This window comes from Sorex araneus, chromosome 6 (assembly GCF_027595985.1).
Source record: "Sorex araneus isolate mSorAra2 chromosome 6, mSorAra2.pri, whole genome shotgun sequence".
NCBI lineage: Eukaryota > Metazoa > Chordata > Mammalia > Eulipotyphla > Soricidae > Sorex > Sorex araneus.
In genome coordinates, this window is record NC_073307.1 from 136,715,330 (window position 1) to 136,732,255 (window position 16,926).

The 16,926-nt window shown below is 38.2% G+C and overlaps 1 protein-coding gene across 1 annotated transcript in view; it reads left to right on the forward strand.

Moving 5' to 3' along the window:
- PDHX (pyruvate dehydrogenase complex component X) overlaps window positions 1-16,926 on the forward strand; it is a 65,972-nt gene that overhangs the window by 15,800 nt on the left and 33,246 nt on the right. Inside the window, exons 2-3 of the mRNA XM_004607973.2 lie at window positions 3,608-3,688; window positions 8,914-9,014. Of these exons, the coding sequence (XP_004608030.2) occupies window positions 3,608-3,688; window positions 8,914-9,014 (182 nt within the window). The remainder of the gene's footprint in view (window positions 1-3,607; window positions 3,689-8,913; window positions 9,015-16,926) is intronic.

Here is a 16,926-nt window from a genome sequence, read left to right on the forward strand (position 1 = left end):
CCTTGTTTGCCTTTTTAGAAAATAGGTGCCAGTCCGAGACCTGCAGACCTGACAGCTTGGTGCCCAGCCAGGCAGGTATGGGCTCCGGGGTCAAAGCCAGCAACTCGGGCTGCTGAAGTTAAACTGAGTGCTGCTCACTAGTGATCAAACTCGGTGTCTCACACATCACATGTGTTTGTTTTCTTCATCTAGTCAAGCCAAAAATGAAAAAGGTAGTAGTAGACACAGTATACTATAGATGACCAAAGAATTCATTATTTCCAAATGTGTTCCGTAGCAATAGCACAGGGGGCAGGGCGTTTGCCTTGCACGCAGCCGACCCCAGATTCGATTCCTCCGTCCTTCTTGGAGAGCCCGGCAAGCTACCGAAAGTATAATTCACCCGCACGGCAGAGCCTGGAAAGCTACCCCAGGCATATTAGATATGCCAAAAACAGTAACAAGTCTCACGATGGAGACGTTACTGGTGCCCGCTGGAGCAAGTTGATGAACAATGGGATGACAGTGCTACAGGAAAGTGCTACCATGCTACAGTGTTCTGTAGATCAAGCTTTGCACTTTTTCAGAATTCTTGCAATTAAGTATAGGTTGATTGTAGTTAGGTTTGGAGGTTCAACAATATTGTTATATTTTTCTGCATGTTTCCCCTAAATTTCCCTAATTCAGACATTCTCAAAATTGGGTACTTCATTGTTTTATAGGTAATAATGCACTGAGGTTGTGTGTATTATTTTCTATTTGGCATAATAATTTGCCTCTTTTTGTCCATTACTTATTGTAAAAAAATTAATGAGCAGACTATTTTATAATGCTGAATTACATTCTATTCTCTTGTTATACTGCAATTGATTTACCCACTTACCTAGTGAAGGACATCTTGTTTACTTCCAAGTTTTAACAATTCTGAATAAAGCTGCTGTGAACATAAAGGGTGGATGGGGGAGAAAACTAGATTCTAGTCATAATTTGCATTTCAACCAAAGGTAGCTTGTAAATTGCATGAAACTGTTGCATTCTCGTTATTGAACCAACCGAGTATATGGAAGTTGATGACCTGTGTAGGATATAAGTGTTTTAATAATAAACCAATGGGGGTAGAAGAAATGTGTCCCAGTGTTACAATATACTTGCTTTGTGCTTGATGCCTTGAGTTCAGTTTATAGTATTGCAAAAATAATGATAAATGAAAATAATAAACCAAGAGTTAAGAAACTGTTGTGGTTATTTTTCCTTATTTCCAGGCCATAATGCATTTAAGGATTGCCTCTTCACTTCTTAATATCCATTATCAGTAAATGATTTCTAAGTATAAGAATTGCTTACGCCCAAGGCAGGGAGGTATAAATTGTCATCTATCAGTTTTATGCTGCTCTTTGCGCATTTTCTTGAACTTAGGAAGCAGTCTGGACACACAGCTAAGGCTAAAGTAGCTTTTCTTCCCTGAGAACTCACCTTGATTTGACTCTTACTTTTTCGAATCCTTAGTGAATATAGGGCATTTGCCTTGCACTTGGCCAACCCGGGTTCATTCCTCTCGGAGAGCCTAGCAAGCTACCGAGAGTATCTCGCCTGCACAGCAGAGCCTGGCAAGCTACCCATGGCATATTCGATATGCCAAAAACAGTAACAGGTCTCACAATGGAGACATTATTGGTGCCCGCTCGAGCAAATTGATGAGCAACGGGATGACAGTGACCATGATACAGTGACAGTGGATATAGAAAACAGATTAATTTAACCACTTCATCTTATTTTCCAGATCATCCTTGACAAGGCAAAACTTTCCCCCTACACTTACCAGCAAAAAAAAAGTTTGAATCTCATTACTTATTAGCATTGATAAAACTTTTAAAGCAACCCATTTTTAAATGTCTCCTTTTAATCACTTGGCTGTAACTCTAGATTATTTTATTGTGGGTGTCATCAGAACCTGTGTAATCACAAAATAAATGAGTGAGGGCAGATGTGGTCTCTTTCTCCCACCACGTGCATTTGTGCGTTCCCCACCCTGGCCTATCGCCGCCTCCAGCAGACGCATGAACGAGGGAACAGGGCCTCCAGACTGGTTGGTGATTCCGTTGCCATTTATTCCATTCTCCCCACGCGCCTGCTCCAGTCTCACTAAGCGCCCCATGCTAGTTTCTCCCGGCTCCATCTTCCAGCCTTGTTCTAGGGCCCAACCTCCAGTCATTGTGGATAGCAACTAGGTCACGTAGCACAGTCAACACATGAAAGCCCTTCCTTGGAGGGAATGTCTTCTAAGACAGAGATCACCTGCAGTTAGGAGATCCGCCCAAGGGTGAAATACCATCTAGAGGTGTGTTTCTCCTTTTCTTAGTCCAGCAACCATCTTAGATTTACTTCTAAATAATCTTTCTAGTCATTTTGGATGGACACAGTAAGAGATATATTAAGCTTGTAGCTTGGCTTTTCTAGGACTATCTTGCTCTAGATCCCAGACTACAGTGCTCAGGCCAGATTGGTCTTTCCTAACCCTAGCAGTGTCCTAATCCAGTTGTTACTCTTTGGATCACGACAGAATTTGTCCATGACCGTGTTCTTAACTTACAGTTAAGTATTATGGTGCTTGGCCTGGCCCATTTCAGTGCCAGGGAAGCTCACAGCTTGCCCTGAGAGCATCCAGTCTCTCGTTGAGACCCTGCTTTTGGGTGCTAAGAACCAAGGGCAACTGAGGCTTAAGTCGAGAAATCTGGTGCCCAGGAATGAATATTATCTGGAGTCAGTTAACTCCCAAGTTACAAAAGCATAGCATTAACTATCGTCCTGTCTATACAAAAAGGGACATTGCTCTGAAGTAAACTATGCAGAGAACATAAGGGAAGGAGAAAAAGCAATATTTCACTTACAAATACAAAATCAGAGATTTCTGAGGAATTTGACTTTACAGCCACAGGTACTGCTCAGGGGAAATAGGTGATTAACTGGTTGGGGAAGAGAGCTCGGAGAAATTAAAGATAAACACAAAGGAACGGGAGTGCCTCGGGAACACTGTGAATGATGTACCCAATAAACCTGCTCCCTGTGGCAAGGGAGAAAGGACAAACCAATGTTATCCTACAAGAACCCTGTTAATTCTGATGTTTTTCTATGTCTTTCCTCTGATCACTTAAAAATATATTTTGCAATAGCTAAAGGGATGGGAGAAGGAGATGAATCCTAAGTGACTTTTCTTTTTAAATCTTGCAAGTAGCTGGCTAGAAAAAATGGCACAGGCAGCCTAAAGAATCTGAAGCTGTCCATGTGTTCAAGGGCCCTGGAGAGAGTTCTCAGGGCTGGCGTTCAGGCCTGGCATGTGCCGGGCTCTGGGTTCCATCTCCGGGGTCACTGCCTTCGAGGCAGCACCTGTGGAGCCCTGCTAGCCCCTGGCACCTCTGGGGAGCCCTCCCCCGCACCCCAGTAAAAGGAATCTCAAATAAGAATTTTCTTCTGTAGAAATTGAGTTTGATTATTCTGTACTGATAGCAGAGAACTAGTTTGACCAGCTGGGGGAGTCCTTTAGTCTTCTAGGTATTTTCTTCTTCAGATAATGCCTTGTGAGATACGTTTATGTGTGTGTGTGACTGATCTGTTTATTTTTTTATTTCAGCTGATCCTATTAAAATACTAATGCCGTCTCTGTCTCCCACAATGGAAGAAGGAAACATCGTGAAATGGCTGAAAAAGGAAGGTGAGCAAGTGCGTGAGATAGCTTCTGTCATGCGATGAGTTTTGTTTTTTAAAAAAAACGGTTGTTATACAACAAATGAAGTAAATGAAATGTTTTTCTGCTTATCTAGATTTTTAAAATTAAATTTGAACCATACACTGCAGCAGTTTTCTGATTTGTTTTTCACAAGCAGAGTTTAGTACAATTCTTTAGAATTTGCTTCTAAATTTATGTTTCTACATTTAGCTTTTAGGTTCAAAATCACTAATTTGTCAGTATCATTTAGTTGGTTTACGACTTTATAATGAATGTGTATGTGTATTTTCTGGAGTTAGGGAAATTGAGTATAATTTAATCTTGAAGAACAAGTAAGAATTAAAAAACTCTTGAAAGAGGAACAGAGAGGAAGGAGGGTGGTTGTAGCTGTATTGAATGTTAAGTGCATTATTAAGTCTTTATTAAACTGATTCCAGTCTTAAAAAGATTAATAATTGAAAAAAATTAATAATTGAAGCAGAATGAGTGTATTTGAATCCAAAATTCATTCTAATACCAAATAAAAAAACATTAATAATTTGTTTGTTTTGGAGTTGTTGATCAGTTAACTCTAAATGAAAAGACAAGTATTTTTCCTTAGCCTTTCCTACATAGGGAAGGCATATAGCTTGAGGCAGTTAAGTCAGGCATTTCCCTTGCACACGGCAGGTCCAGGTTAAATTCCTGACACTCCATGTGATCCCCTGAGCACTCCAGGAGGGCTCCCTGAGTGCAGTCAGAAGTGAGCCCTGAGCACTGCTCTCCTGAGGACACAGTAACAGTTCATTGGAAGGAAGTTAGAGGAGGCTTGATTTTTTTTTTCTTCATTTTCTTTTCTCTTTTCTTCCTGTGGGCAAAGTAATGATGGCAAACACTGCTCCTGTCTCTTGACTTCTCCCTCTGCCCACTGAATAGTATTGACTGTAGATCAGCATCCAGCCATCTTCTCGTCTGCTTTACTCATTCACCTACATACTACATTTTTATGGAGCAAAATGCACAATCTTCCAGTCTCTACTAAAGTTCGTTTGGCAGGTATGGAGAGAAATTATAGGTGATGGGGCTGGAGTAGATTGTGGCAGGTAGGATGCTCGCCCTGCATGTGACTGAAGCCAGCCAGATTCCTGGCACCACATGTTGTCCCTGAGCACCAGTAGAGGTGATCCCTGAGTACAAAGCCAGGAGTAAGCTCTAAGCACTGCGGGGTGTGGCTCAAACAGCAAACAAAAATTATAGGTGACCAGGTAAGTTCTCTGCAGCCTTATTATGATTCATCTTGGGAACAGTGAATCAAGAGTTTAAAATGGAAAGAGGAGGGAAAAGCAACTTGGAAGAGTGGACCTGGCCTGGGAGGATTTGAATGATTCAGGAGGATATGTGACTCAGTTGACAGAGATGTCATCTGGACCCTTAATGTCTAACCTAGTGTTTAAAGAATGTAATCGGCACTGGTAGAGTTCAGAGGCTTGATACAGTTGTGATACAGGTAAATGGCTTGTTTATGGCATTACGTTTGCCAGTGGTGACAAATAGAATCAGGATGAAGCCTGTGAGTATTTATTTCACAGCCCTAGCCACATGAACTTGGGATCTCCGAGTTATTTGGGAGAAAATAGGCTGTTTGTTAGGTAAGGCAACAAGATAGCTCATGACATGGGTTCACACCCAGAAGCTTAGGACTGTGGATTGGGCTAATATGGAGATTAGGAGTTATGGCACAGGGAGGCCGCCTGTTGGCTGAGACAGGATCTATGTTAGATACCACATTAAATTGAAGCCTTACTTAGTTTGTTTTCTTCATGGGAATATATTTGGGTTCCCATGTTAGAATTAGCAAGGTAGTGAGACTTGGCAGCACTATAAATGGTTGGTTAATAAATAGTTTGGCAATGCAGAGATTGAGCCCAGAGCTTGGATCTGAGAAGGTTTTGCAGTGGAAGTATTATCTAGGGTAATATGTTATTTCTATAAAAATAGAATACATTTTTTGTTTGTTTTGTTTTCTGTTTTTTGAAGTGAAAGAAGGAGGACCATTCCAGGTAATAGAAACAGTACAGGCAAACTGTTGGACAATATCATGACTTACATTTTGGTACAGGAGGGTAATTTTAGCCCTGTTAAAATCATGTAATAATTCAGTAATAATCATGTATTAATTCAATAATCCTCCACATGGAGAAGAGCAAATGAGGAAGAGATAATACTTAGAATTTTCTAGAATTTGAGAAAGACGTCACAGAAATGAAAGAACCTGTGCTTCATTAGGAAGCACTTTGAGCAACTGGCTGAGCAGCTGCTGTCATCTTTTAAAATAATTATTACTATCTAAGATAGTTTCCCCTTTATTAATAATGTAATCAATTGAAATCTATTTTTAGTATTGTTCCTAAATGAATTATAGAGCATGGCAATTTCTATATTTAATATGATAGAGTATTGTTGTCATCAAATAATGAATCAGACATAGAACAGCCTTTTAAATAGTAGGGTTATTATAAAAAGATTAAATTTCTTCACAGTTTGAGAACTGATCGTCAAGCACATCAGAAGATTCTTTGAAGCACATTTATTTCTCAGACTTTGAGCTCGCTGGCAATTTGATGAGTTATTCAAACCCATTAGTATATGAAGAATGTGATCAGGAGCCAGGAGACATATGGTTTCATCATTCTATTCTTTTTTCCTCTTGATTATAATGTGCTCCTTTCACATAGATAGGCCCGGATGTGCTTTAAGCCCCTGGAGCATGTTTCCCTGAAGGTAGCTCCTGAAATTCTGTGTTCTGCCAACTGAGCAATGTGTGTTTACCAATACACTATAAATAATTGAGAGTAATCTTAATCCTCAATTCTTAATAATTTGTTGGCTTCTTTTATTAATTTATCATGTGATTTAATTGTGATCTTTTGGGTGTAACTTCTTTTCATTAACACATAGTACAGATGGGTATGCTTTTATGTGTCTGAGTATGTTTGGTGCTTGATAGGTACATTTATAATAACTTGGTTTCACCATCCTGTAGTCAGACATTTGTGATCTCACAGAATACCTTTTAATATACTTTTTTCTTATCACTGTCATCCCGTTGCTCATTGATTTGTTCAAGCGGGCGCCAGTAACGTCTCTCATTGTGAGACTTATTGTTACTGTTTTTGGCATATCCAATACTCACGGGTAGCTTGCCAGGCTCTACCACGCATGCGGGCTCGATACTCTTGGTAGTTTGCCGGGCTCTCCAAGAGGGGCGGAGGAATCGAACTTGGATTGGCCCCATGAAAGGCGAACGCCCAACCGCTGTGCTATGGCTCCAGCCCTTTTCTTATCAGTTGTATTTAATTTTTTTTTAATCTTGAGACTTTTATTAATGTAAGGCAATTTGTTTAAATCCATAAATTTAGCTCTTCAGATATTAAGAGGACAAATTATTTTCATGAAAATTAAAAGTTATTTTTAATTTAATTGAATCTAGTGGGGATTTTTTTTTTTTAACAGCAGAAGTTAATGATGTGATAACCTTTAGTGGAAAACAGGTTAATCTTACAAATTTTTCAAGGTGTTTTTAAAATCTGAGATTATACTTCCTACAACTACTATTACTCATGGTGTGTGTGTGTTTGTGTGTGTGTGTGTGTGTGTGTGTGTGTGTACTGTTTAGCTTAGACTATGAGAGTTCAAATGTGTAGGTGTTTCACTTGGGCTGTGAGAATTTGTGTATATATGTACATGTGTGAATGTGTGTCCGAGGTACTGAGAATTCATATATAGTGTGTGTGTTGGGGTAGGAGGGGTTAGCCTAGGCTATGACAGCTCATATTGTATATTGTATATAGGGGTGTGTTTGTTTGTGGGGGGTGGTCTAGGCTAGGAAAGCTTATGTGAAAGGAACTCTGGCTGAGTTTTCTACTGTGCCATGAAATATACATACTTTGGAGTGAGTTGAACTAGGTGAAATCTAAGGTATATACTTAATGGGAAGTAGAGAAAGGCATGGTTACCATAGATGCAGGTAAATTATGAGCATGTAAATTATTCCATGTTTATTGATCTAATAATTCCATGTTTATTGATCAGTCTTGGTTGGTTTTAATTTCTCATATTTTCAGCCCCTTGGTAAGTAGAGGAGCCAACCATTGCTGGCATTAAGTCATAACTCTGACTTGAATTCTAAGTCTCCATCAAACGTCACTTTCTGGTTTCTTTACTTTAGAAGAGAGAGCCTCTGCCCTTCTTTCTCCCTCCCCTGCTGGCAATTTATGTTTTGATTTAGAAACCGAGTCTAGTCCTGCTTATTATTTTTGAGTTTTCATAATTTTTCTTAGTGATTTGATTTTCATTTCTTTTTTTTGAAATGTCTCTTGTTTCTTAGTTTACTTTTTAATTGGTGCTCTGTCCCGCTGGATGTCTAGAGTTGCTTTATGACATTAACCCAGAGGTAAATGTGAAACTTTTCTCTTCATGAAATAATAGATTTTGCTATGATTTGTTTGGGGGAGGATATGCATTCCTTGACATGTCTGTTATTTGTGATTTCATTTTAAATATTTACATTAAATAATCATTAATTGCTTTTTTATCATAACAAATGCAATTTATCTGTATTCTAGAATTTTTGTAAAGCCAGCAAAGCATCTGTAATTACAGTCATACACACAGAGAGATACATGCACACACATACCCTCAGAATTACTTGTAATTCCATGGCCCAGAAATCGCTACTGAGTACTTTTGTATGTATTACTTTATTATTTAGGTGTTCTACACATGTACACATACCAATTCACATACTGGTGCTCTTTTTTTTTTTTTAATTGCACCACCATGAGATAAAAAGTTGTTCATGATGGAGTTTCAGTCCTACAGTGTTCAAGCACCCATCCCTCCACCAATGCCCCTGGTTTCTCTGTTACTCCCCAGCTTGCCTCTATTGCAGGCACTCCCCCTCTCCCTCTCCCCCCGCCCTCGACCCCTTGTTAGGCTCAGTGGTTTGCAGTACTGTTACTGAGAGTGATACCATGTATATCACTTTGCCTCCTTTCAGCGCCCAGTTCTTGTCTAGAATGATCACCTACCATTATTATTGTCAGAGTTACCCCTTCTCTGACTTATCTCCCTGCTTTGTGGCAAGTTTTCTGCTAAGACCAGTCCTGGCCTTTTCTGTAGTGTTTGGGCACTCATCTTTAAAAGCAAACCAACCCCGTCTTGTTTTGTAGGTGAAGCTGTGAGTGCTGGAGATGCCTTATGTGAAATAGAGACGGACAAAGCTGTGGTTACCTTAGATGCGGGTGATGATGGCATCTTGGCCAAGATCGTGGTAAGTTTTTATTGTGATTGTCTTCAGAAGGATAAAATGTCTTCAGTACCCTGAAATAAAGTTTCCTTCTAGTCTTACCTCCTCTTATATATGTGTCAGTTGAGAATATTCTTCCCTAAGTAATCGGTTACTTCTAACCAAAGCTATTGAGCCAAAACTTGGATACTCTAATGAGATTAGTGGAAGTCTTAAGTTTGTGTAGCCCTTAGCCAAAATCTTGTATCTGCTTGAGAGGGTACTGAGATAACAGAAGAATAGCATAATAAAAATAAATTTTTTTTAAATCATGATTAAAAATAAATACAAAACATGTACAGAAAAAGTACTGTGCATTCTTCATATGTGTTATACTTTAATAAAACTTAACTCTTTTGGACTATGGATAGTGATGGTAATATTTTAACACTTAAAAGCATGCATACATAGAAAGATAAAAAAAATGTTATAAAAATGAGGACCTTGGGAAGTAGAATTAAATAATTCTCCCTTTAATATCCCACTTTTTCTATTTTCCAGTGTTCTAAAATTTTTTAGATAACTTATTTTTAATAGATTATTAATGTATAAAAGTAAAATGGGTTGTTTAATGCATCATTATTTAAGGTTATGCAGCATATATACTGATGGAGCATGTTTGTTTCTTAATACTAGAGTATTTTGCAGATAGTGTTGCAATTAAGATCGTAGGTTCTGGAGTCACATTTGTGAGTTCTACAAGTAAATAGCTACATGATGATGGGCAGATTCTTTAACATCTGCCTTTTTCTTATAAAGAAGAGATGATAATACAATTTATATCTTTGTGTCACTGTCGCTGTCATCCCGTTGCTCATCAATTTGTTTGAGCAGGCACCAGTAACTTCTCTCATTGAGAGACTTATTGTTACTGTTTTTTGGCATATCCAGTGCGCCACAGGTAGGTTGCCAGGCTCTGCCATGCAGGCGCAATACTCTCGGTAGCTTGCCAGGCTCTCTGGGAGTGGCGGAGGAATCGAACACGGGTTGGCTGCGTGAAAGGCAAACGCCCTATCGCTGTGCTATCGCTCCAGCCCCATATATCTTTGGATAGTAGTGAAAATTAAGTGAAATAAAACAGGGCCTGGCACCCACTTGGTGTCAATAAATGTTGCTATTACCATTATTATTGTAAGTGTTTATGAAATTTTTTTTTTTTTTTTTTTTTTTTTTGCTTTTTGGGTCACACCCGGCGGTGCTCAGGGGACCGTTTGGGATGCTGGGAATCGAACCCGGGTTGGCCGAGTACAAGACAAACGCCCTACCCGCTGTGCTATCACTCCAGCCCCAAAATCGGAGATTTAACATTTATGTCAGTCTCATGATTTGTATTGATTGTTGGTGTTTATAAAGTAAGTTTCCACTTGTACCTCTGTAATTTGATTACTGCAGATGAGATGCACATCTGTTAGTCTGTTATTTTGATGCATTTTAAATTATCTGTCAGCTCACCTCTGCTCTGAAATCACTTCTGTTTTACTTTTGACATTTTGGCTCAGTCTGTTTGTCACCTGTAATATTAAGAGACATAGATAGCTAAAGTTTCTGTACTTTTATAGCTAAGAAAATATAATCATACTAGTTTTTTGACTAATTTATGTGACATTTAGGTAAAGAAAAAAATTGTTTTAATTCCCATATGTAATAAGCTCAGCTTCATCTTATTGTGTACATCTTTGGCAAGCTGTGTTCTTGGCCCTACTTCTGTATTGTTTGACTATGAAAGTCTTCCAGAATTCATGGCATTTTCCACTTAGCTGCTCAGCAGTGCATTTTAAATTGCTAACAGTGTTGCAGGTTCACAGGGCCTATTTATCTCCCCCTAATGCTCTGAAAAGGTGGGGGACTGGAAGATGGGATGGATAACCACTTTAGCAGAACAAATAGTTATTTCCTCACTAAAGAAAAGATTATGTGTCTATTTTAGGGCTTTGCAGCTTTATTTTTATTCAGCATTCTTCTTGGATAATAGGAATGGAAGTGTATTTATGACATAATGTATATACTTCTGTGGGGAAAAAGAGAAGAAAAGCATAAATGTGATATTGCTAGTGTCTTGGTTTTTTTAGCTTCACCACACTCCATTTCCAAGCTCCCTGCTAACAGGTTCAACCTTTGTTTTTCATTGTGAACTACTGTTCATTTTATTGACACACATAATAAGATTTTTGTAGGAATACAATGAGATGTTTACTTTAAGAATAAAAGAGGTGCATTAGTGAACCTTAAAGACGAGTGTTGATATTAAACTCTCATTTTTATGTTTCCCCATTTTTGAAGAAAGTATAGATCCAAAAATTATTAAAATAAATATATAAATTACAAGTTTAATTTTTCTAATTGCAATTAGAAATATGAATTATAGAAATATGAATTATAGTGTATAAATTTTAAAGGAATTTATTTCCAGTCTGAGAGGTTTTTATTTTTTTTTTCATCACAGTTTCATTCTTTGCAGTCTTAAAGGTTTTACATCTGAATTCCATTACAAATAGAAAATGATACTACATTTTAATTAGAACCAGAAACAAAGCTTAGAGGCTGCTAACGATGTTAAATAATAATTGAGCTGCAAACAGTTGAATAATTGTCTACATTGTTAGTGTAGATAGTTTGTAATTTAGTTCCAATTTAGTTCCAATTTACTTCATTTAAGGGGAGCGTTAAGTTATCATGCAGTCCTTAAGTTATAATGCAGTCCTTATTAGATCACTATTAATTTATTTTGCAGAAAATCTTAAACTGTTAGATAATAGTTCTAAGCTTAGTCTTAACAATGAATTTTTCAGCACATTGAACCCCCAGGTATTTTAGATGACCGTTAATAAGGTGGAATATTAGAATGATATTTGAAGAGTTTATTACTGGTTGTCTAACTTGGCTTCTTATATACAGGGTCATTATGTAAATTGTCATAAACCAGGATACCTGTGATGGTGTAAGGAGTGTGGGATATTATGGCTAAACAGAATTTTTTCTAAATTTTAATTTATGTACTAGTAATTCGGTCATTGGTAAATTTTTATTTCATTGGTAGACCACTGTTTAAAACCACTTTCCAAAGTAGGATTCTTTTTCAAAGCTAACGCAGGGCGGAAGATGTGGGCGGGGGTGAAGCACTTGTCTCATGAGTCCTGCCCTAGGTTTGATCTCCAACACTGCAGTAAAGCTAATGTGTATGGATATTGAAGCAAATAAAGCAGCGCTTTCTTATAGTAGTTATCTGAATATTAATAAATATAATAATTATTTGGGTGGGACTGGAGAGAGAGCTCAAGTGTTAGAGCACAGGTGCTGAGTGCCTTCTTATGAAACCCTGGTGGTTCCAGGCATTGCCAGGGCTCGGGTTGCCTGTTGTCTAGGGTCTGTCATCAAGCATGAGTCACCTCTAGGTTGAGCATTGCCAGTAGTGGCCCTGCTCCCCGCCCCCCAGTTCCTCTGTGTTAAAAAAAAAATTACTATTTTGTTATTATATACATACTTCATTTCCAGTCTGTGTTCCGCTCTCATAGTATCTCACTGCTATTTTTCCTAAGAACGTATGTTTTACATATGGTTTTATTTTTTTATTAGGTTCTTCCTCCCCTGTTTTTCATTTAATTGTCTGAAATTGGCTTGTTACTTGAATTTTATAGTTTGAACATTTATGGGTGAAAGTTGAAGTTATGAAACCTTTGAGACTTTTCTGCTGACGGTATTTTTAATTGCGTTGTATGCTTTCAAAACTCAAGAGCAAATTTAATTCAACAGATGATGTTCTCAGTTCTCATTGTTTCATATTGAAATGGCAAATTCCATAATCAAGTGGAAAATGGTCTACTCTATCCAGAATTAAAAGCTAAATCATTTGCAGTCTATTCTGTATCTTTTCTTTGAAGCTTGTTTTTTATTTCTTCTTTGTATTGAGGTACTGTGAGATACACTATTAATGATAGTTCCCTGTGCACTTATTCCAAAACTACATCCATTTCCAGTGTACTCACCTTCCTCTGTCAAAGGTCCCAATATCTCTCCCTTTCAACATCTTTCCTACACTACAAACAGTTCTTTAGATCACTTCTACCCTCACATTGCTTTTAGCTCTTTGTCACTACCTTGCTTTGTATCTTAGTCTCACATATGAGTGAGATCCTTCTCTATCCTTTTTCTTCTGGCTGACTTCATTTAGCATGATATCCTCAAGTGTCTTCCATGCCAAATCTTTCAAGCTTTTGGTGTTTTTTTGTTTGTTTGTTTGTTTTTTTGGCTTTTGGGTCACACCCGGCCATGCACAGGGGTTTACTCCTGGCTCATGCACTCAGGAATTACTCCTGGCGGTGCTCGGAGGACCATATCTGATGCTGGGAATTGAACCTGGGTCGACCACGTGCAAGGCAAATGCTCTACCCGCTGTGCTATCGCTCCAGCTCCATTTCAAGCTTATTTTTAAAAACATCAGTATGCCCCCTGAATGGCATTATTTTGGTCATGGGAGTACAATTTATAGATTTGGTATTGAACATACCTGTTGTCAGACTGCACTTGGATATTTACTAGTCAGATAATTGAGAACACGTTATTTTTTTTTTCCCCCAGACTCGGTTTTTTCATTTGTAAATGGAATTAACAATAGCACTTACCTCACATGCTTGTGAGGGAAATAAAATTAAAGTTAATAATATACTAGAACAAACAGTGCCTGACACTTGAATGCCAAATAGACTATTATTTAAGAACTTAATTAACTTTACTGCATTTTTGCTATCATAAATTTCTCAGCTTTCCTTTTAAACCATAGTTCATCAAACATGTAACAAATAAAACTATGTAAATTCAAGAATAGAAAAGAACTGAAAATTGTATAATAGTTTCATCTATGATGGAGAAGTGTTAACTGAGTTTTCAGACCCAAGTCAAATGAGTAGTTCATTTCATCTGTGCTATTCATGATTTTATTATGAAATCAGAGGAGTCTGTGTGCCTTTCAGTAGCTTGGCTGGAGACTCATGCTTTAATTTTCAGGCACTTTCAAACTATTCTGTTTTAAAAAAGAAAATTACTTAAATAATCACTTAACCTTCCTTCTCTCTCTCTCTCTCTCTCTCTCTCTCTCTCTCTCTCTCTCTCTGTCTCTCTCTCTCTCTCTCTCTCTCTCTTTGGTTATTGGGCAACATTGGCTTACCAGGGCTACTCCTTACTCAGGGATCACCCCTGGCAGGGCTCTGAGGACCATATGGGGTGCCAGGGATTGAACTCAAGAGTCGGCGGCATGCAAGGCATGTGCCCTACCCACTGAACTATCTCTCCACCCCAACTTAAGCATCTTATATCCTTGTATTTTGACTTAAGCATCTCATATCCTCATATCCTTGTGTGCCCTCATAAACTTAGGTGAGTTGTGTTTAGCAAAAATAAGTTTTAAAATCCTACATTTGCTATTACAAAATCTGTGGCCTCAGAGTTGGAGAGGGCTTTGATCAGGTGTGACACCTGGCAGGACCCAGTGCAGAAGAGCAGTAATGAAGGCTAGTTTGGAATCCAAACACAGTTTTCAAAAGTGCGTTACTCACTTCAGTTACTAAAGTACGTACTAGATTTCAATTTTGTGTACAGGGGTTAAAACCAAAACTCACACAAGTAAGTTGTATTCTCTACCAATGCTCATGCATGCAAACTGTACTCTGTAGGATAACTTTGGGTTTGTCCTTTCAGCCTTGCTGCAGGGAACTTAGTTTACCTTAAAGCAATATCCTTTCTGTATGGACACAGGGAGACAGTTAATATTATGCTTTGCAACTTGGGAGCTGATTGACTCCAATAATATTTACTCCTGGGCATCTGCTTTCTCGATTCAGTTGCCCTTAGTTCCTAAATGGGCCAGATACTCAACTATATCTGGACACGATACTCAACTATAAGTTGAGAGTATGGTCATAGACAAATGCTGTCATGATCCAAAAGTAACAATGAGACTAGGACCCTGCTGGGGTTAGGAAGACTAACCTGACCTGAGGACTGTGGTTTAGAAAATATAGTGAGATGTCCTCAGGAAGAACCAAACTTTAAGTTTAATACATCTCTTACTGTGCTCATACAGAATGACATTGCTAAAAATATTAGAAGTAAATTTACTATAACTATTTAAGTGGATTACCAGCTGAGGAAAGAAGAAAGCCACACACCCTGGATGGGATCTTGCACTTAAGCAGATCTCCTAGTAATTTGGAGTAATCTCCTTAGATGAGAGTTGGTCCTTGAGCTAATCTCCTGGAGGAGTGGTCTTACACCTCTTTGTTGATTTGTTAATGTTCAGCCCACCTTTGTATCACCACCCTATGTGATTGCTGTATAAACTAAGACTGTAAGAGCAAAGTAGGGAGAATCAGAGTCAGAGTCAGAAGTAGGGTCAGAGTCAGAAGAGAGAGTGAGTGTGGCTCCAGAGAGAGAAGCAGAAGGGCTCCGGAGAGAGAGATCAGAAGAGACCAGAGGAGAGATGACAGAGACAGAGAGAAGTAGGAAGAGACAGAGGAGAGACTTCAGAGATAGAGAGATAGACAGAAGAGAGCACAGCTGTACACACAGAAGCAGAGCACAAGGGAGGAGCCATCCCAGTCTGGCCCATCCACAGCAGCTCAAGAGCACTGAACTCGAGCAGCGAGAGAGAGAGCCGCCCTAAGAGCCCGAGAACACACATCACCTGTCCGAGCGCACGTGCTCGTATTTTTTTACAGTACTCTACCACTAAACTCCATCCCTGGGGATCACAGCTTTAAATATTTAACTATTTGCAGATTGCAACATAAGGAAGTCTTGTGTAGGAAACTAACGCAGATCTAAACTAAAATTAGCACTAAAGCAATAAACACAATATCTTGAACTCATATAGTGATGTAATGTAATTAAGTTCAAGTTGTATGATAATGTATCACATGCTTTGAACATGCTTTTGCGGTTCATGCCACATGATGTCATTTTTTATGGGAAATATGAGTAGTTAAATTTTAGTTTATCTGTGTGGTGAAAATTGTAGCACTATAGCACTGTTGTCCTGTTGTTCATCTATTTGCTCGAGCGGGCACCAATAATGTCTCCAGTGTGAGACTTGTTACTGTTTTTGGCATATCGAATATGCCACAAGTAGCTTGCCAAGCTCTGCCGTTTGGGCAGGATACTCTCGGTAGCTTGCTGGGCTCTCTGAGAGGGATGGAAGAATCGAATCCAGGTTGGCCAAGAGCAAGGCAAATGCCCTACCCTCTGTACTATTGCTCCAGTCTGTGGTGAAAATTGAGATACACTATATATAATGTGTGTATAGAAAAAAATTTTAGCCTATTAATCTTAACATTTTTGAGTTGTGTAGGGATAAATAAGCAGTCTACAGAAATATAACTTTGTCTTACGTAACAAACACCAACTATTCTTGGGTTAGTGTTTTTTCTCAGTTGCAATTCAAACATACTTCCTTAGTTTTGTACTTAATTTTTAAATATATTTTGTTTCGTCCAAAAATTGTTGCTATTCCTTTTGATTAGTGAACTTAGCTTTTCTAACTTCTACAACTTATGTTCTGTTATTTTAAGATTAGTCCATGTAGTAATAAGTATCAAAATCAGTGTTATTTAGAAATGTCAAACCCTTTCTAAGAATTATGCTGTTACTTTAATTACTGCATTAGCGAACATCCTGTATTTAGTGTGTTATTCTATTATTCATTAAATTGCATCTGTAATGAATTTTATTGAAAGTAATTGAAAAGAATAATAGAAAAGTTTAAAGGAATGACATTTTCTTCCAGCATTGAACTTATAAAATATTGTCTCTAAAGGCTCTCCTGGGGACTTCTTTTAATCAGCAAATTAGAATCAACTTTCTTCATAAAGTTGAAATTAGCCATTGAAACCCTTAAAATATAACTAAG